Source organism: Carlito syrichta, unplaced genomic scaffold (assembly GCF_000164805.1).
Source record: "Carlito syrichta isolate Samal-C Ts95f unplaced genomic scaffold, Tarsius_syrichta-2.0.1 Scaffold89687, whole genome shotgun sequence".
Classification (NCBI taxonomy): Eukaryota; Metazoa; Chordata; class Mammalia; order Primates; family Tarsiidae; genus Carlito; species Carlito syrichta.
The window spans coordinates 681545-696526 of record NW_007033783.1 but is presented as its reverse complement, the minus strand read 5'-3'; the positions used below and the strand labels follow the sequence as shown (position 1 = coordinate 696526).

General features: G+C 35.8%; 1 protein-coding gene across 2 annotated transcripts in view; it reads left to right on the top strand.

The window, feature by feature from the left end:
• The window catches only part of TMTC2 (transmembrane and tetratricopeptide repeat containing 2), a 424604-nt gene that overhangs the window by 317305 nt on the left and 92317 nt on the right, over positions 1-14982 (top strand). For both annotated transcript variants that reach the window (XM_021712338.1, XM_008058159.1), the window contains one exon: positions 8229-8310. In XM_021712338.1, coding sequence (XP_021568013.1) covers positions 8229-8310 — 82 coding nt within the window. The remainder of the gene's footprint in view (positions 1-8228; positions 8311-14982) is intronic.

The window sequence follows — 14982 nt, the reverse complement described above, 5'->3', positions numbered from 1 at the left end:
CATAATATATAATGAAGGGGACATTAGAATTAAATAGTTTGACGTAAATCTTCTTGGTTTATAAGAATAAGTTGAACTGTTAGGGTTTTTTTTTTAATGATTTTTTTATTTTGCGAAGGAAACATTTTTATATCCTGAAGATACTTCATACATAAATACTGTGATGCTTTAAAACAACTATCAAATAATGCTCCTTTCATTTGTAAATCGTGGTCTTCAGAGGTTAATTTTTTTACAAAAAAAAGAAAAGTTTATTTAAAAGTAAATTAAAGAAAGAGAAGAGAGAAAGAAAATTTACCTCCCCAAAGTGGGGGAGGGAACCAAAGCCAGGAAGCATGGCAACAGCCATAGCTCAAAGGTCACACCAGAGTCTAGCAAGGCAGTGGCCCCAAAGTTTAATTTTTGAAAGATTATCTTTTTTTTTTTTTTAAAGTAGAAGTCTTGCTCTGTGGCTTAGGCTGGAGTGCAGTGGCACAATCACTGCTCACCAGTCTTTACTTTCGGGGCTTAGATGATCCTTCTGCCTCAACCTCCCAAGTAGCTGAGACTACAGGTGCCTGCCACCATGCCTGGCTATTTTTAAATTTTTCTTTTAATTTTTTGTTAGAGAGAAAGTCTTGCTATGTTGCCTAGGCTGGTCTCTAATTTCTGACCACAAGCAGTCCTCCTGCCTTGGTACCTCCCAAAGTGCTGGGATTACAGACATGAGCCACTGCACCCAGCCAACATTATCTGTTTAATTGTTTTTCTTTTCACATTCATTAAACTATAATACATGTGCAAACAATACATTTATCAAGCTCTGCATAAGCTTTTTCGACCTATTTTACTGACTGCTTTCCTTTCTTATATTTTATGTAGATATACATTTGAATATTAAATGAAGATGTGATTTGCATTTGTTGTGAAAAATAACTGACATTCACAGTTGTCAAAAATTCCCATAGAGTCAACACTAAGCATATGGGAGTGGCTGCTAAAAACACACTGTAGAAGGAAACTCTTCCTCCACCTAGATTAAAAGCAACTTCTACTAAGGAGTAGGACCCCAGAAGGGAAATCCTCTGGTTTGTTCTTCATATTACCCTCATTGCTCTTCCTACCGATGCTGAAGATGCAGGTAGCCCCTGGCTAGGCTATAAATATTTGGTTGAGAATGTGGACTAGTTCTGAAGAACTCCCTTGGGACCTTAGTTAATGTGACATTTTCCAGATATGAAACTGGGAAATTACTACTTCATTCATAGCTTTGTATTGATATGGTTGAACATGTGGGCATAAATAATTAAGGAGTAACTATAAGATACTGTTAAATAAAATAAATAGTGGTAGCCTATTTATTGACTCATTATTATACGTTCAGAACACGTAGATAGCTATAGATGAAAAGGTAAAACCTTATGGGAACATTCTAGTTTATCGGACAAGATTAATGTACTAATTACATTTTGAAAAAAGTGACAGGGTATATATACTTACATGTTTGCAATTAAGTATATGTATTTATATAAAAATTTATTGTGTATTATAAATATATATTTATGCGTAGTAGATAAACTGTTTCTCTTATGCTTTTAATACAGAACACTTCTGATACAAGATGTGGTGGAAGTTTTCCCTACACAACAAGCAGTTCACCAGCAGGTGTTCTGCAATTCAATACTGACACTAACCAGAGTTAGTGCAGATGCCATAGCTTAAGGGCTCAGTCCCACAAGACTGTCCTCCACTTAAGATGCCAAGCAAATTTGTAGGTAGGTTTCCAGGTTACCCACGACTTCTATCCAACTTGACTACAAATAGGAGAATCCCACATCCCCTTTCTTGGGTTCAGTGCTAGAGTGGCTCACAGAACCCAGGAAAACCGTTTACTTACTCTTGTCAAACTATTACAAAGGTTATTTTAAAGGTTATACGTGCTAGAGTGGCTCACAGAACCCAGGAAAACAGTTTACTTACTCTTGTCAAACTATTACAAAGGTTATTTTAAGGGATATGAGTGAACAGCCAGATGAGATACTCAGGGCATCCTGAAGCTCTGGAGCTTCTGTCCTGGTAGAGTTGGGGTGCATCACACTCCTGAGATGTGGGTGTGTTCATCAGTCCAGAAGCTCCCCGAATCCTATAGTTCAGGGACTTTTATAGAGGCTTCTTCATGTAGCCATGATCAGTTATTATTTCAGTCTTTGGTTCTCTCCCATTCCCAGATTATAGGGGAAGGGGGGTGAGTGGGGAGGTAAGACTAAAAGTTCCCAGCTTCTAAACATGACTTGGTCTTTCTGGTGACCAGCCTCCATCCAGGAGCTCACCAAGACTTGCCTCATAAGAACAAAGACCCTCTGATCACACAGGAAATTAGGAGTTCTGTGTCAGGAACTGGGATCAAAGATCAAATATTAGAGCAGCGGTTCCATGCATAAATATTAGAATAGGCGTTCAGAATCCCTATTGCTCTAGAAGTTACAAGGAGTTTAGGAGCTCTGTACCAAGAACTGGGGACAAAAACCTAAATACATATATTTTATTATAAATCATAATATTAAAATGTATATGTTTAAATAGATATACATGTAAATATATGTATGAGGAGGACCCAAGAAAATGGATCTATTTATTTTTAAAAATTGTATATTCTTTTTTTTTTGAGTTGGAGTCTCACTCTGTCACCCAGACTGGAGTGCAGTGGCCGCTCCCGGCCACCGCAGCCTCGACCTGCTGGGCTCTGGCGATCCTTCCACCTCAGCCTTCCAAGTAGCTGGAACTACAGGCGCGCGCTACCACGCCCGGCTAATTTTTTGATTTATTGTAAAGATGAAGTCTCGCCAAGTTGCCCAGGCGGGTCTCAAACCCGCGGGCTCAGGCAATCCACTCACCTCGGCCTCCCAAAGGGCAGGATTACAGACTGAGCCACCGAGCCCGGCCATATATTCTTAACATATTTAAACTTTAGTCACCTTCAAAGCACTCTCCAATTGATGCAATACAGTACACCTATCAGATGATATTTCCACTGCTCAAAACAATTTTTGAACTTGTCAATTTTGATTCCTTTTAGTGCTTCTACTGTTTTTTGTTTCACCTCTTCCACATTGGCAAAACATTTCCCTTTGACGACTTGTTTTCATCTAGAGAAACAAAAAAAGTTGCTTGGAGTGAGATTGGGTGGATAAGGAGAGTGGGGGATGGAGGTCATGCCATTTTTTTGGTCAAAAACTGAAGAACACTTAGCAAAATGTGGGCAGGTGCACTTGTAAATCATCCATCATGAAATGAACAAACATTTTGTAACGCTCTCTCAAAAAAAAGTTCAATGAAGCCAAATACAGCCTCTCACAACAATGCTAGCTGGTACACTGATGCCAGTTGGTCCCTAGACCACTTACCTAGCAGGGGAAACCTGTTTTACAGTGGGCCCCAAACTATGCATATATGAGGGGGCACATATTTTTTTGAGGGTGTCCCCTAATATATACATAATTTCATACACACGCGTCATAATGCAGTATGACAATGTAAGGTCTTTGGTTTTCAGGTGTCATTCAGTAAAATAACAGTTCTGAACTTTGGTAGCAAGACACAGTTTGGAGGGAGGTGGTTGATATTTTGAGTAATTTGTTACTAAAAATAAGTACAGAAGTTTGATTATAGTTTACTTTTTAACTTAATTTTTATTTTTTGAGTCAGGGTTTTACTCTGTCACAGATTACTAGAGTGTGGTGACTTGATCACAGCTCACTGAGACCTCAAACTTCTGGACTCAAACAATCCTCCCTCCCCAGCCTCCCCAGTAGCAGGGACTTCAGGCGTGTACCATCCTGCCCAGCTCATTTTTTATTTTTTTATAGAGACAGGGTTTCACTGTGTAGCCCAGGCTGGTCTAAACTCCTGGGCTCAAGCAATTCTCCTGCCTCAGGCTTCCAAAGTGCTGGGATTACAAGCATGAGCCACCATACCCTGCCTAGTTCACTTTTTAAAAATAAACAATTCATGCTGAAATCATAATAATCTAATTGTCTCTTGTATTTAATATTCTTGCTTACTTTCTTAAGTGGGAGTTCTAGAAATGGTTGAAGGAGTCTCTTTCTCTCCCCCCCTTCCCCCTTCTCTCCCTCTCCCCTCCCTTCCCCCCTTCGTATTTCTGTGTGTGTGTGTGTGTGTGTGTGTGTGTGTGTGTGTGTGTGTGAAAACGTGTGTATTTTTACATTGTATATTTTATAGTTGACAAAGGAATTGATCGACCACCGGAGAGATGTCACTTGCCTTATGTATCCACCCAACTTGATACCTGTGTCTGGTTCCTGTTTCTGAACAGTGGTAGTAGCATACAGTTTAACTAGAAAACAAAATAAATTAGTTGGATACTGATCCCACAATGTGGAATAGGTTATATAAATTTTACTATGCATTTCTCTTACAATTATGTGTTGCATTGATCTCATTCAGAAGCGGGTCTGACCAGGCCAACTCCTGATTGGGGTAGCATTATTTTTATGAGTTTAATAAATATTAGCTTATTTGTTTTTAATACTCAGAACAGTTTCTTTTCCTTGGTTTCTGAGCCACTTTCTGTGCCCAAACATCTCATCCAGTATACAAGATGAATAATGGTGCTTGATGAAAGGAGTTTGTACAACTATTGACTACTTTGTAATTCTTGCTTGTAGAAAATGCTGACATAATCTAGAAGTCATCAGGAAAAATCTGCTAAGAATGACTTTTTCTGCCCTAACATCTATTCCTCTAAAACAGTAACAGTTGAAATAATAAATGTGATTAAACATCATATTACCTTTTGTCCACCATGACCTCTTCCCAGGACTCAGTAATGTTTGTGCCTGGTTGGCTTATGCATTTGACTCTTAATTTTACATACAGTAAGTCCTCACTTAACATTGTTGGTAGGTTCGTGGATGCTGTAACTTTAAGCAAAACAATGTACAGCAGGTCTTCGAATAATGTTGTTTCTCCTGACATCATTTTGTTATAACTTTGACGAGGGAAAAAAAGTTAGTTTCATTATATGTCATTTATCTTAAAGTCACAGTTTCCAATAGCCTATTGACCACATGAAGGAGGTCTTCCCTTACTCTGTGAGATAGTCTTTTCTTCCTTATAATTTGGCATTTAGCTCAATAGTGACCAAAGCAGAAAAATGGATCTTTGTGTGATGGTACAATATCCCCCCCCACATCCCCTGAAAGAGTGTTTTGGCTTTCCATGTGTTCATTTTGAATTTAGGACTTGTTTAATAATTTGGTTCCGGGAGTAACCAGAGACTACTGACCTTTGAATTTTGCTGCATGTTTTCAAAATTACATACTACCATTTATGGTTTTCCAGTGGACTATACAGAGGTATTTTACTACCCTGTTGATTGTGACATTGATAAATTAGCCAGTTTTTCTTTTCTGTCTTTAAAAACTTTAGTGGAATTCTTTTTTTTTTTTGTCTCTGCACATAATGTTCGTATAGGCTCTTTACAGATGATGACTTTCGTTTTGCATTTTTAAAAAACTATAATCTTCTGCAGATTTTTTGTATATCATTTTCTGGTGATAATGTAAAGGACAACCATGTGTTTTTGAGGCTGTGCATATAACAAGATATATTCTTTGTAATCTAGAATTTTATTGCATACCATTCCATATATATGAGCAGGACCCTAAAAAAATGGAATTATCTTTTAGAGGACAGGTCCCTTTTAGTATATTCAGAATTTGTTCCTCTAGATCAAACAGTTAACAAAAGTTTTTATCCAGAAGTTTTGAGAAAGTTTCATCACAATTTGTGGAAGAAAACTCCCAAGATGTAACAAACAGGTAACTGATTCTTCCACTACTGACAGTGTACCAGCCCACACCATGCTAAGTGTTCCCCAGTTTTGAATAAAAAATGGCATGGCCCCTGTGCACCACCCTTCCTATTTACTGGATCTCACCACAAGTGACTTTTTTTTTTTTCCTGGATTAAAAAAAAAAGTCTTCAAGTTTTGTTGATGTGGAAGAGATGAAACAAAAAATGACAGAAGCACTAAAAGGCATCAAAATTGACAAGTTCAAAAACTTTTTAGGAGTGGAAAAAGTGTCTTGATAGGTGTATTCCTACTTTGAAGGTGAAAACATGTAACAATAAATACACATTTCTTATAAGTAAATCCCTAGGGTTTTTTTGGTTGTTCTTGTGTGTGTGCATGCACTCGCGTGTGTGTGTGGGGGGGTAATATAAAATAACATTTGTTACAAATTTAAACTTATACCTTGGTACCATAATAACACTTTATATGTAGCATGTCAGATCATTTAATATCCTATTAAGTGGATTTTATTATTATCATTTTAAAAAATAGACTATTTTTAGAACAGTTTTAGGTTTACAAAAACTTGAGCAGAAAGTACAGAGAGTTCCCATATGCCTCCTCATCCTCCCACTGCCCCATGCCATTTCCTCTATTATCATCAACATACATTAGTTTTGTACATTCATTACAGTTGATGAGCCAATCAAATGCCATCTTTTTATTATAGTTCACTCGTGTTGTGCATTCTTTGAGTTTGGACAAGTTAGCATTTATCTACCATTATAGTATCATACACAGAGTGGTTTCACTGTCCTAAAAATTCCACACGCTGCCTGTCCCCCTTTTTTTGTACTCAAGAAAATTACAGCTAAGAGATGAAATAATTTTCCAAAGGTCACTTAGGTAAACAAGTGTGGGAACTGTTCTGCCTACCTAGAGTCTGTACTTTATTTGTACTTTTACCTCATTTGTACTTTAGAATGCCTGATTCACTACAGTCATTGAGTCATTTAGGGAACCCTAGCTTGGTAAGATTCTTGCTAATTTTTACTAACTTTATGAAAGTTTGTGTATACAAAACATGCTGTCTGTGCTTTCATTTGAAGTTAAACTGTGGTGGAAAACATTTCAGGGAACCTTAAATTTTTAAGTATTGCATATTTGACAAGATTTTGATTTAAAGAGAAGTTACCAAATGGGATAGTATTATTAAAATGATAGAATCAATGAGGAAGTCAGTTGTCTTATCATTTGGTTATCACTAGCAATAGGTAGCATAGGCTGCAGGCTATGTCCTAGGTACTAGAATAATGAGTTAATGAAGAATATAGAAACAGTGAATTTTTTAAACAAGGGAAGGAGCAAAAGAGGGAATATAGAGAAAAGAGTCAAAGTTGCATAGAATGTAGCATATTAGATTAATTATACACCTCTACCTTTAAAATATTTATCTTTATAACAGTGGTTTTAAAAATATATGCAAAGTAAAAAAATATATACCTGAAGTTTATGCAAACAGTGTGTAAATTAGGAGGAGTAGGCAGATAAGGTCATTTATCTTTACTTTGAACACCACTAGTGCCTTTCTGCCATTTGCATAGATTTCATTTCAATGATGTCAGACAAGATAGACCCACTCCAGGAAAGTTCTTAGGGCTGTTCTCCTACCTTGGCCACCCCTCTGTGTTTCAATGAAAGCAGTTGCAATTCAGAAGCAGTAACTAGGTTAAGAATGTATAATATTAGAATCTCTTTTGATCATGATGTTTCATGAAAAACCGACTTTTTGCATGTAAACTTTTTCTCCTATTTTTTGTTTATTTTCTTATGAGCGCGATGGGAATATTTATTTAAAATGCCAGGATGGAAAGTGACCTAACTTTAGAGTCAGTCCTGGGTTAGCAGAATTTTAGTAGCAATGAATAATAGTAGCAAGGATAGACAACAGCTACTTGAGATTCACCAGATTGTGTCTTCTTTTCTTCATGTATAGGGTGAGTGATTAAAACAAGAATTACGTCTAAAGCTAAAATGGTCATACTTCTTTTCAAGAAAATAGAAGGAAGAGAAAACAAATTGAAGAAAGAAAATAAAATAGAAAGTAACAATAATGTTTTCTTCTTTCTTATCTTATTGGTTTCTGGGAAACCCTTCTTTTTACTTTTTCTCTTTCTTTCCTGGCCTCTTCTTTGTAATCTTTTTATGAGCTCATTCTCATCTTCCATTCTGTAGCCTTGGTGTTTCCCAGGGTTGAGACTTCAGTCTTTTCTCTCAATATATTCTCCTTGATCATCCTAATTTTAACAAAAACAACACTTTTTTTTTCTGATGATGATTACCAAGTAATCATTAGTTTACTTCATCGGGACCCAGGAAGTGAAGAATCCCTCATGATCTGTTGCTGAATCATCCATTTTCTCTGTTTTCCAAGGGTCGTAAGAGTGAGGCCGAAAAGTTCTTCTTGAAGGCTATTGAGCTGGATCCCACCAAAGGAAACTGTTACATGCATTATGGTGAGTGGATGATCATTTTTCCCACAATTACTGTTAATGTTGGTATGAGATATAGGTTTTACTGGTGAAGAACATTTTGAAAGGAGATTGACTTTGTTCTTGCAGATTTAGCCTCACACTGTATTCTTACCTTCCCTTTCAAAACACTCAAAGAGGGCTGTGCGTTACATTTTCCTTTAGTCATTTTCATAGGACTTCAACGAGGAAGGCCATTTCACAACTGTTTGTTTCAAGTTCAGTGTGGAGTTTAAATGAGATCTCATCAGGAAAGCATCTAGCCTTTTTCCTGTTGCATAGCTTATGATAAAAATATACACTTCCTTATCATTCTAAATGATTCATTGAGCATATCATTTTGAAGTTTTAGAAGTTTACATTTTGGCCTCAAAAATCTTGCTTTGTGGATGATATGGATATACAACAACTTATAAATACCTAAGTTTGAGGCCAAGGATAAATTGTAAAGGGTGCAAAGGATGGCTGTCTTATTCCGTTTAGCTTTGGCCTTAATCAGACCAGAATGAGCTTACATAACAATTCTGTCACACTCTACTCTGTCATTAGTACTGACTCATGGGTTTAGCGAGGCGAAGTTTATAACTGGTTTGGTGTTGTGTAAGATGTACTTATTTCTACCAGATTTGCAGTTGGAATTGCTTTTAAAGAGCCGAAAAGCATTTACTTTTGCTCATCTTTTGGGAAATTTTTTTCAAATGGATTTTAAAAATCACTTAACTTTGATGTATTAGTGATTATCAAGTTGTAAACTTTAAAGTGGACAGAAATTAAATTTCTGATAAATAAAGCTAATATGCTTTATAATATTTAATTTCTTCTCCCTGTTTCTGACTAGTAAAAATAAATCATTGACAAACTGCAGGTATAGAAGAATGAAAATAATAAAATGGAGGATATACTACATCAACCACAAGTTCATTATTAAATTCACATTATTGTATGTCTATGTTTATAAACCTAGGGTTGTGATGCTTTATTTTGCCAGCATTCATGCAGGATATAATTTCACACAAGATATTATATAACCATTCCTGACATTGTTCCTTAATGCAATTTTAATGCCATGTTAAGATAGTAGTCAACTAATTTAAGTTTGCTGCAGAATTTATTTTGTTTTTATAGGTTTTCCTATATGAAATATTTTGAATCAGGATTTTTCTCATGCCTTCTATTTTTTAGGTTTCCCTCTTGTACATTAAAGTAGTTCCATGATAATTTCCCTGAGTACTAAAGGCTCTCTTATCATTGCATTTTATAAAATAGGATATTTTTTCTTTATCTTGCTGCTTTTGCAACAGGCTAATTCTACTTACTGCATCTTCTAAGCCTGTTTCCCATAATACTATTGGGGAAATTATATAGAGATTTTTCACAGTCAATTCCTTTAAACATCATCATTGCCTTATTTGAATTGCAATCGATAATGTCACTATTTTCTTAATTTTAAAAGTTGCCTCCCCATTATTCTGGCTTTACCCATCTTCTGTCTTTTAAAAAATTATTATCTTTACTTTACAGCACGCTCTTAAAATGATTTCTCTAGTGGTGGTAGTAGGGGATATTTCTCCCATGAGAAATTTTTGGGTTTAGTTAAAGCGAAAGTTTAACAAACTTTTTATTTTATATGTTATTTGGAAAGTGGTGATAACAAAAGTCTTTAAATGCATGTGAAAGACTGATTCTTCTTAGTACCCTTGGATTGTTTACAGTTTTTTGGCATACCTACATTATTAAAGTGCATTTCTTTTCTAAAGGAGAAATGACTGCATAATTCAATATAATTTTATACAAGTAAATGTTATGAATTTTATGAAATTTTATAACTTTCAATATTTTTTCCTACTTTGAAATCAAAAATGGGAAAATATTCAAAATGAAGTTCCAGAAAGGAGGAGTACTTAGGGCAAAATAATGTATATACAGATAGGAAGCCCAGAATTAAGTGCTTGATATTTATTGTTCGCTGTGCTCAGGTTATTTTTTAAAATATGCATTTGAAGGAATCTTAATGATTTTCATTTAGAGGAATTTATTTCAAAGGATTGAATTTTAGAACTGGAAAGTTCTTTTAAAATTATGTAATGTGACTCCTGTGTTATGCAAATAAGTAGATTGAAGTGAAATTGACTTGCTCAAGTTAAAATTATGGTTGAGTAAGTTTTGGATCCCTTGATTACTGCTATACTTTTTCTTCTATAACTTATGTTTGGGGTTTTTTTTTTTTCCAACATTGGCAAAAAGACAGAGAGGTAGATATTTTTTATCGGTAGACCCTGTAGTGTGCAGTATTAGAATGTCAACTTCATATAAGTAATGATTGAACTTAAAATTCTTAGGAAATGACTTTTATTCATTGTAATATTATAAAATGTGTCTACTCAGTGCAAGGCACTGTTCTGTTTTCAGAAAGCAAGTAGTGCTCTATAGAAAATAAACAAGATATGTTACTTTTAGAACTGATAAGGTGGGATGGGCTCGGTGGCTCAACCTGTAATCTCGCGCTTTGGGAGGCCAAGGTGAGTGAATTGTCTGAGCCTGTGGGTTTGAGACCCTCCTGGGCAACTTGGCGAGACCTCATCTCTACAGTAAATCAAAAAATTAACCAGGCATGGTAGCGCACGCCTGTACTTCCAGCTACTTGGAAGGCTGAGGCAGAAGGATCACCGGAGCCCAGCAGGTCGAGGCTGCGGTGGCTGGGAGCATGCCACTGCTCTCCAGTCTGGGTGACAGAGTGAGACTCCAACTCCAAAAAAAAAGAACTGATGAGGTGGGAATTCGGGGACTTCTTGAGACAAGGTGGTCACATATAGCATCTTTGAGAATATGATATATAAAACCTCTAAGCTTAATCCAGTTATTTGAAGAGCCAGGTTCAGACAGAACAAAGTTCAAAGGTCCAAGACAATATCAAGCTTATGATCAAAAAAGACAAAGCAAATGTGACTACAACATATTGAACCAGATGGGAAAACAGGGGGAGATGAGGCCACAGAAGAATCAGAGGTAGCACCCACAGGGCCTGGGAGTTTGCATTTTATTCTAAGTGTAATGAAGGGACCATGTGGAGGAGACAGGATTAGGGAAGGATCAGAATAGAGCAAGGGAAACTCTTTAGAGAGTTATTGGATGTTTTAGGTGAACAATAATGGTGGCTTGGACTTGGGAATGGCAGAGGGAATGTAAATATTTAGATTGAAATTATATGTTTACATAATATGTTTACATATTTTAGAAGATTCTAAGATAATTAAGAATAGGAAGGGTCTATTTCCTATTTTTGTACCATCATTGCCTCCCATGTCCATATACACAGTAGTGCATAATGTTTATTGAACTCAGTTAGAAATATCTTCTATTCTAGAATTAGATCTGATTACAAAATTGCCTGAAAGGATGTTCCATTTGAATTTTTATTTCTTATTCAAGAAAATACATACCAAGATTCTTATTATGGGTCTCTTGCCAACTTACTGGCTATATATATTCTTAGGTTGTTTATACCCACAGATTGAATGAATAATAACATTTCCTCAGCGTAAAAATAAATGTTTAAATGAAATATATGTGTTTTGAGTCTTTTAAAAATGCTTTTGCAAATGCCAATGAAAATGCCAGAGTGAATGAGTTTTGTTCTATGGGAAATCAACTTTCTTGGGTGACTATGTACTTTTGGTTTCCTTGCTGATACAAATGGCTTGGAAAATGCCATCCAGTTGGGAGTAGGCAGAGGGGATTATTGGAATTTATTACTAGTTGCAATGATGATTAGAAGGCAATATTTTTAAATGTTATTAGTTACTTGTATTTTGAATCCACTGATTTGATGTCTAAGGGAAGGGATTGCATTACAGATTGCCTTTCCTTTAGTTTGGCTTACGAGAAAACAAGCTAGGCAGGTTTATTTGTTTAATAAGTTGGTTAAGTGTTAGGCTCTGTGGTTCCTATCATCTCTGAGATTCAGATTACTCATCTGTGAAGAGTGACAGGTTGATATCAGCTCCTAAAATGTTTTTCAATATTCAAATTATATACTGTCTCTAATATATGCTGAATTTCTCACAGTTCGTTTATCAATCATTTTGAGGGATGTGTAGGAAATAGCTTTTAAACTATGATATCAGTAATAATATAATATTGTTGTATTTATATGTTGCCAAGTGTATTCCAGTGTCCAAATGAAACAAATCTTGTAAAGTCTTTATTGAATCCAGTTTGTAAATCTCAAAGGTGAGGATTTAGGGCCTTGGTATCTCATGTGTGCCTGTAATTCAGGGGATTCTCTCTGGATTTCCTGGACTTCCCATAGGAAGCTTCTGCCAAAAGAATGAAGGTCAAGATAAGCAATCCCTCTTAGAAAAAAATTACTAGAAAAACCATTTTGTCAGACTATATTATAAATCTTTTCTGTAGGTACAAAATAATAAATTTGGTGCGGATTGAAACAATTTAAACCAATAATCATTTGTTATAAAGTATCTACTATATATACATCCTGGCAGATGAGAATTAATTAGATAATAAGGACAGACACATGAAAAGTTACAAGGGAGCATATTGTGATACAAGCTTTTGAGAAGAAGTACTTTTTAATATAGATCTCAGACAGTTTTGTCTGTTCCTGTCTATCTCTTAACAGTAAGTTTCTAAAAGCCTGTGACCCCATTTTCCTTGTTATTGATGCTGTGTCTTGGAGACATCATTTATTTCCAAGGATTCAGCTGTATAGTGATGTGTCCTGAACCTTTTACCTCTAGGCTCCAGCTCAGTATTTGTCAAGCAACATACTAGATGTGGAGACACAGTAGGGAGGGAATGAGACATGCTTCACTAGAGCGTACAAGCTGGCAAGAAGGCACAAAGTGTATACATAATTTAATGACAGTTTTAAAAAAGATCAGTTATTCTATCCTCCTTCCTCATGAGCACATAGAAAAGTGTAGAATTTGTAAAAGCTGTAGTTATCTGTATTATTATTATGATTTGACTCTACTGTCAATTTTAGAATCCTGCTATATGTATCAAACATTTTGCCATCTATCTTGTGTTTGTTGGTCAATTTTTTTTTTTTTTTTTTTTTTGCTTGTCATCTAACACCTGTGAGGTAAGAATGGCTTCCAATTACGTTTGGCAGAGAAAATAGAAGTTCAGGGTTTTTAAGGGACTTCCTGGACCAGAAATTTTCAACATACATAATAGAGGGAGAACATATAAAGTCCAGATCTTTTAACTACTAAGTCCAGAACTTTCTACCATTAATAAATTGTACTCTGTTTTTCTCTAAGATGGTGTCTTAGTCCACTTTGTTTTGCTATAATTGAATACCCGACACTGGTTAATTTATAAAGAAAAGAGGTTTGTTTAGCTCACAATTCTGCAAGCAGGGCGTTCAAGGGCATGGCCCTGGCTTCTGGTGAGGGCTTTCGTGTTGCAACATAACATAGTGGAGGAAGGTCAAAGAAGAAGACGTGTGAGAAGGGAGAGGCCTCTTGGCTTTATAACAACCCACTCTTATGGGAATGAATCCATTCCTGTGAGAAATTAATCCAGTCTCACCAGAGTTAAAATTCAGTACTATAAGGGCATCAAGCCATGGAGAAGGATCTGCCCCCATGACCAAAACACCTTCCTCTAGGCCTCAGCTATCAATGCCACTACATTGAGGATCACATTTTAGCAGGAGCAAAATCATATCCAAACCATAGCACATGGTTTATATACTCTTTGTTTCATTTTAAGAGATAGACACTGAAGGAAATTGTTAATAGTTAGATCTTTCATCAGTGAACACTAAAAGTAGAGACTTGAGATATGTAATGAGTAAAATTGGTGAGAGACCTGTTACTAGTTTTTATTATCCATAATTAAAACTACTTAAAAGATGGCTATGAACTGAGGTTGACTATGTTGTATCACTTCATTTTTGGTTACTTCAAAGACAACAAGAATAATTTTAAAAAATTAAACAATGGACTAAATGATGATATTATCTTGATTAAAAATGAAAATATATTTTAAGTGGATCTTTGTAAAATTAAATTGAGATTACACTTATCTTTAATGCTTAAAACAAGCACATTTTTAAAAAAATCAATGTCTAGTGTCCTTTCATTGCTCCAAGAATAACATAGGCTGTTTACAGACATATAATTAGAAAAAAATTTTTCTTTTTTTTCCTCTGAGTTGGAGTGTCACTCTGTCTCCTAGGCTGGAGTGCAGTGACACATTCACAGCCACTGCAACCTAGACCTGCTCGTCTCAGGCAATCCTTCTGCCTTAACCTTCCAAGTAGCTGGAATTACAGGCACAGGCCACCGCGCCCAGCTAATTTTTTGATTTATTGTAGAGATGAGGTCTCGCCAAGTTGCCCAGGCTGGTCACGGACCCCTGGGCTCAGGCAATCCTCTCATCTCCACCTCTCAAGATGCTGGGATTACAGGCGTAAGCCACCATGCCTGGCCTGAAAAAATTTTTCTAGTGGTTGTTCCAAACTATTTCATTTCTCATCTATGATTTTTTTATTTCTAAATCTCATATTATTAAAATATGTCTAATAAGTAATATAATTTAGTCTTCATGCTTGTGTGTGTTTTGCGTGAAATACTTTCCAAAACCTTTTAGAATTAATACTGTCGTGTGATTAAAATGGAAGAAATG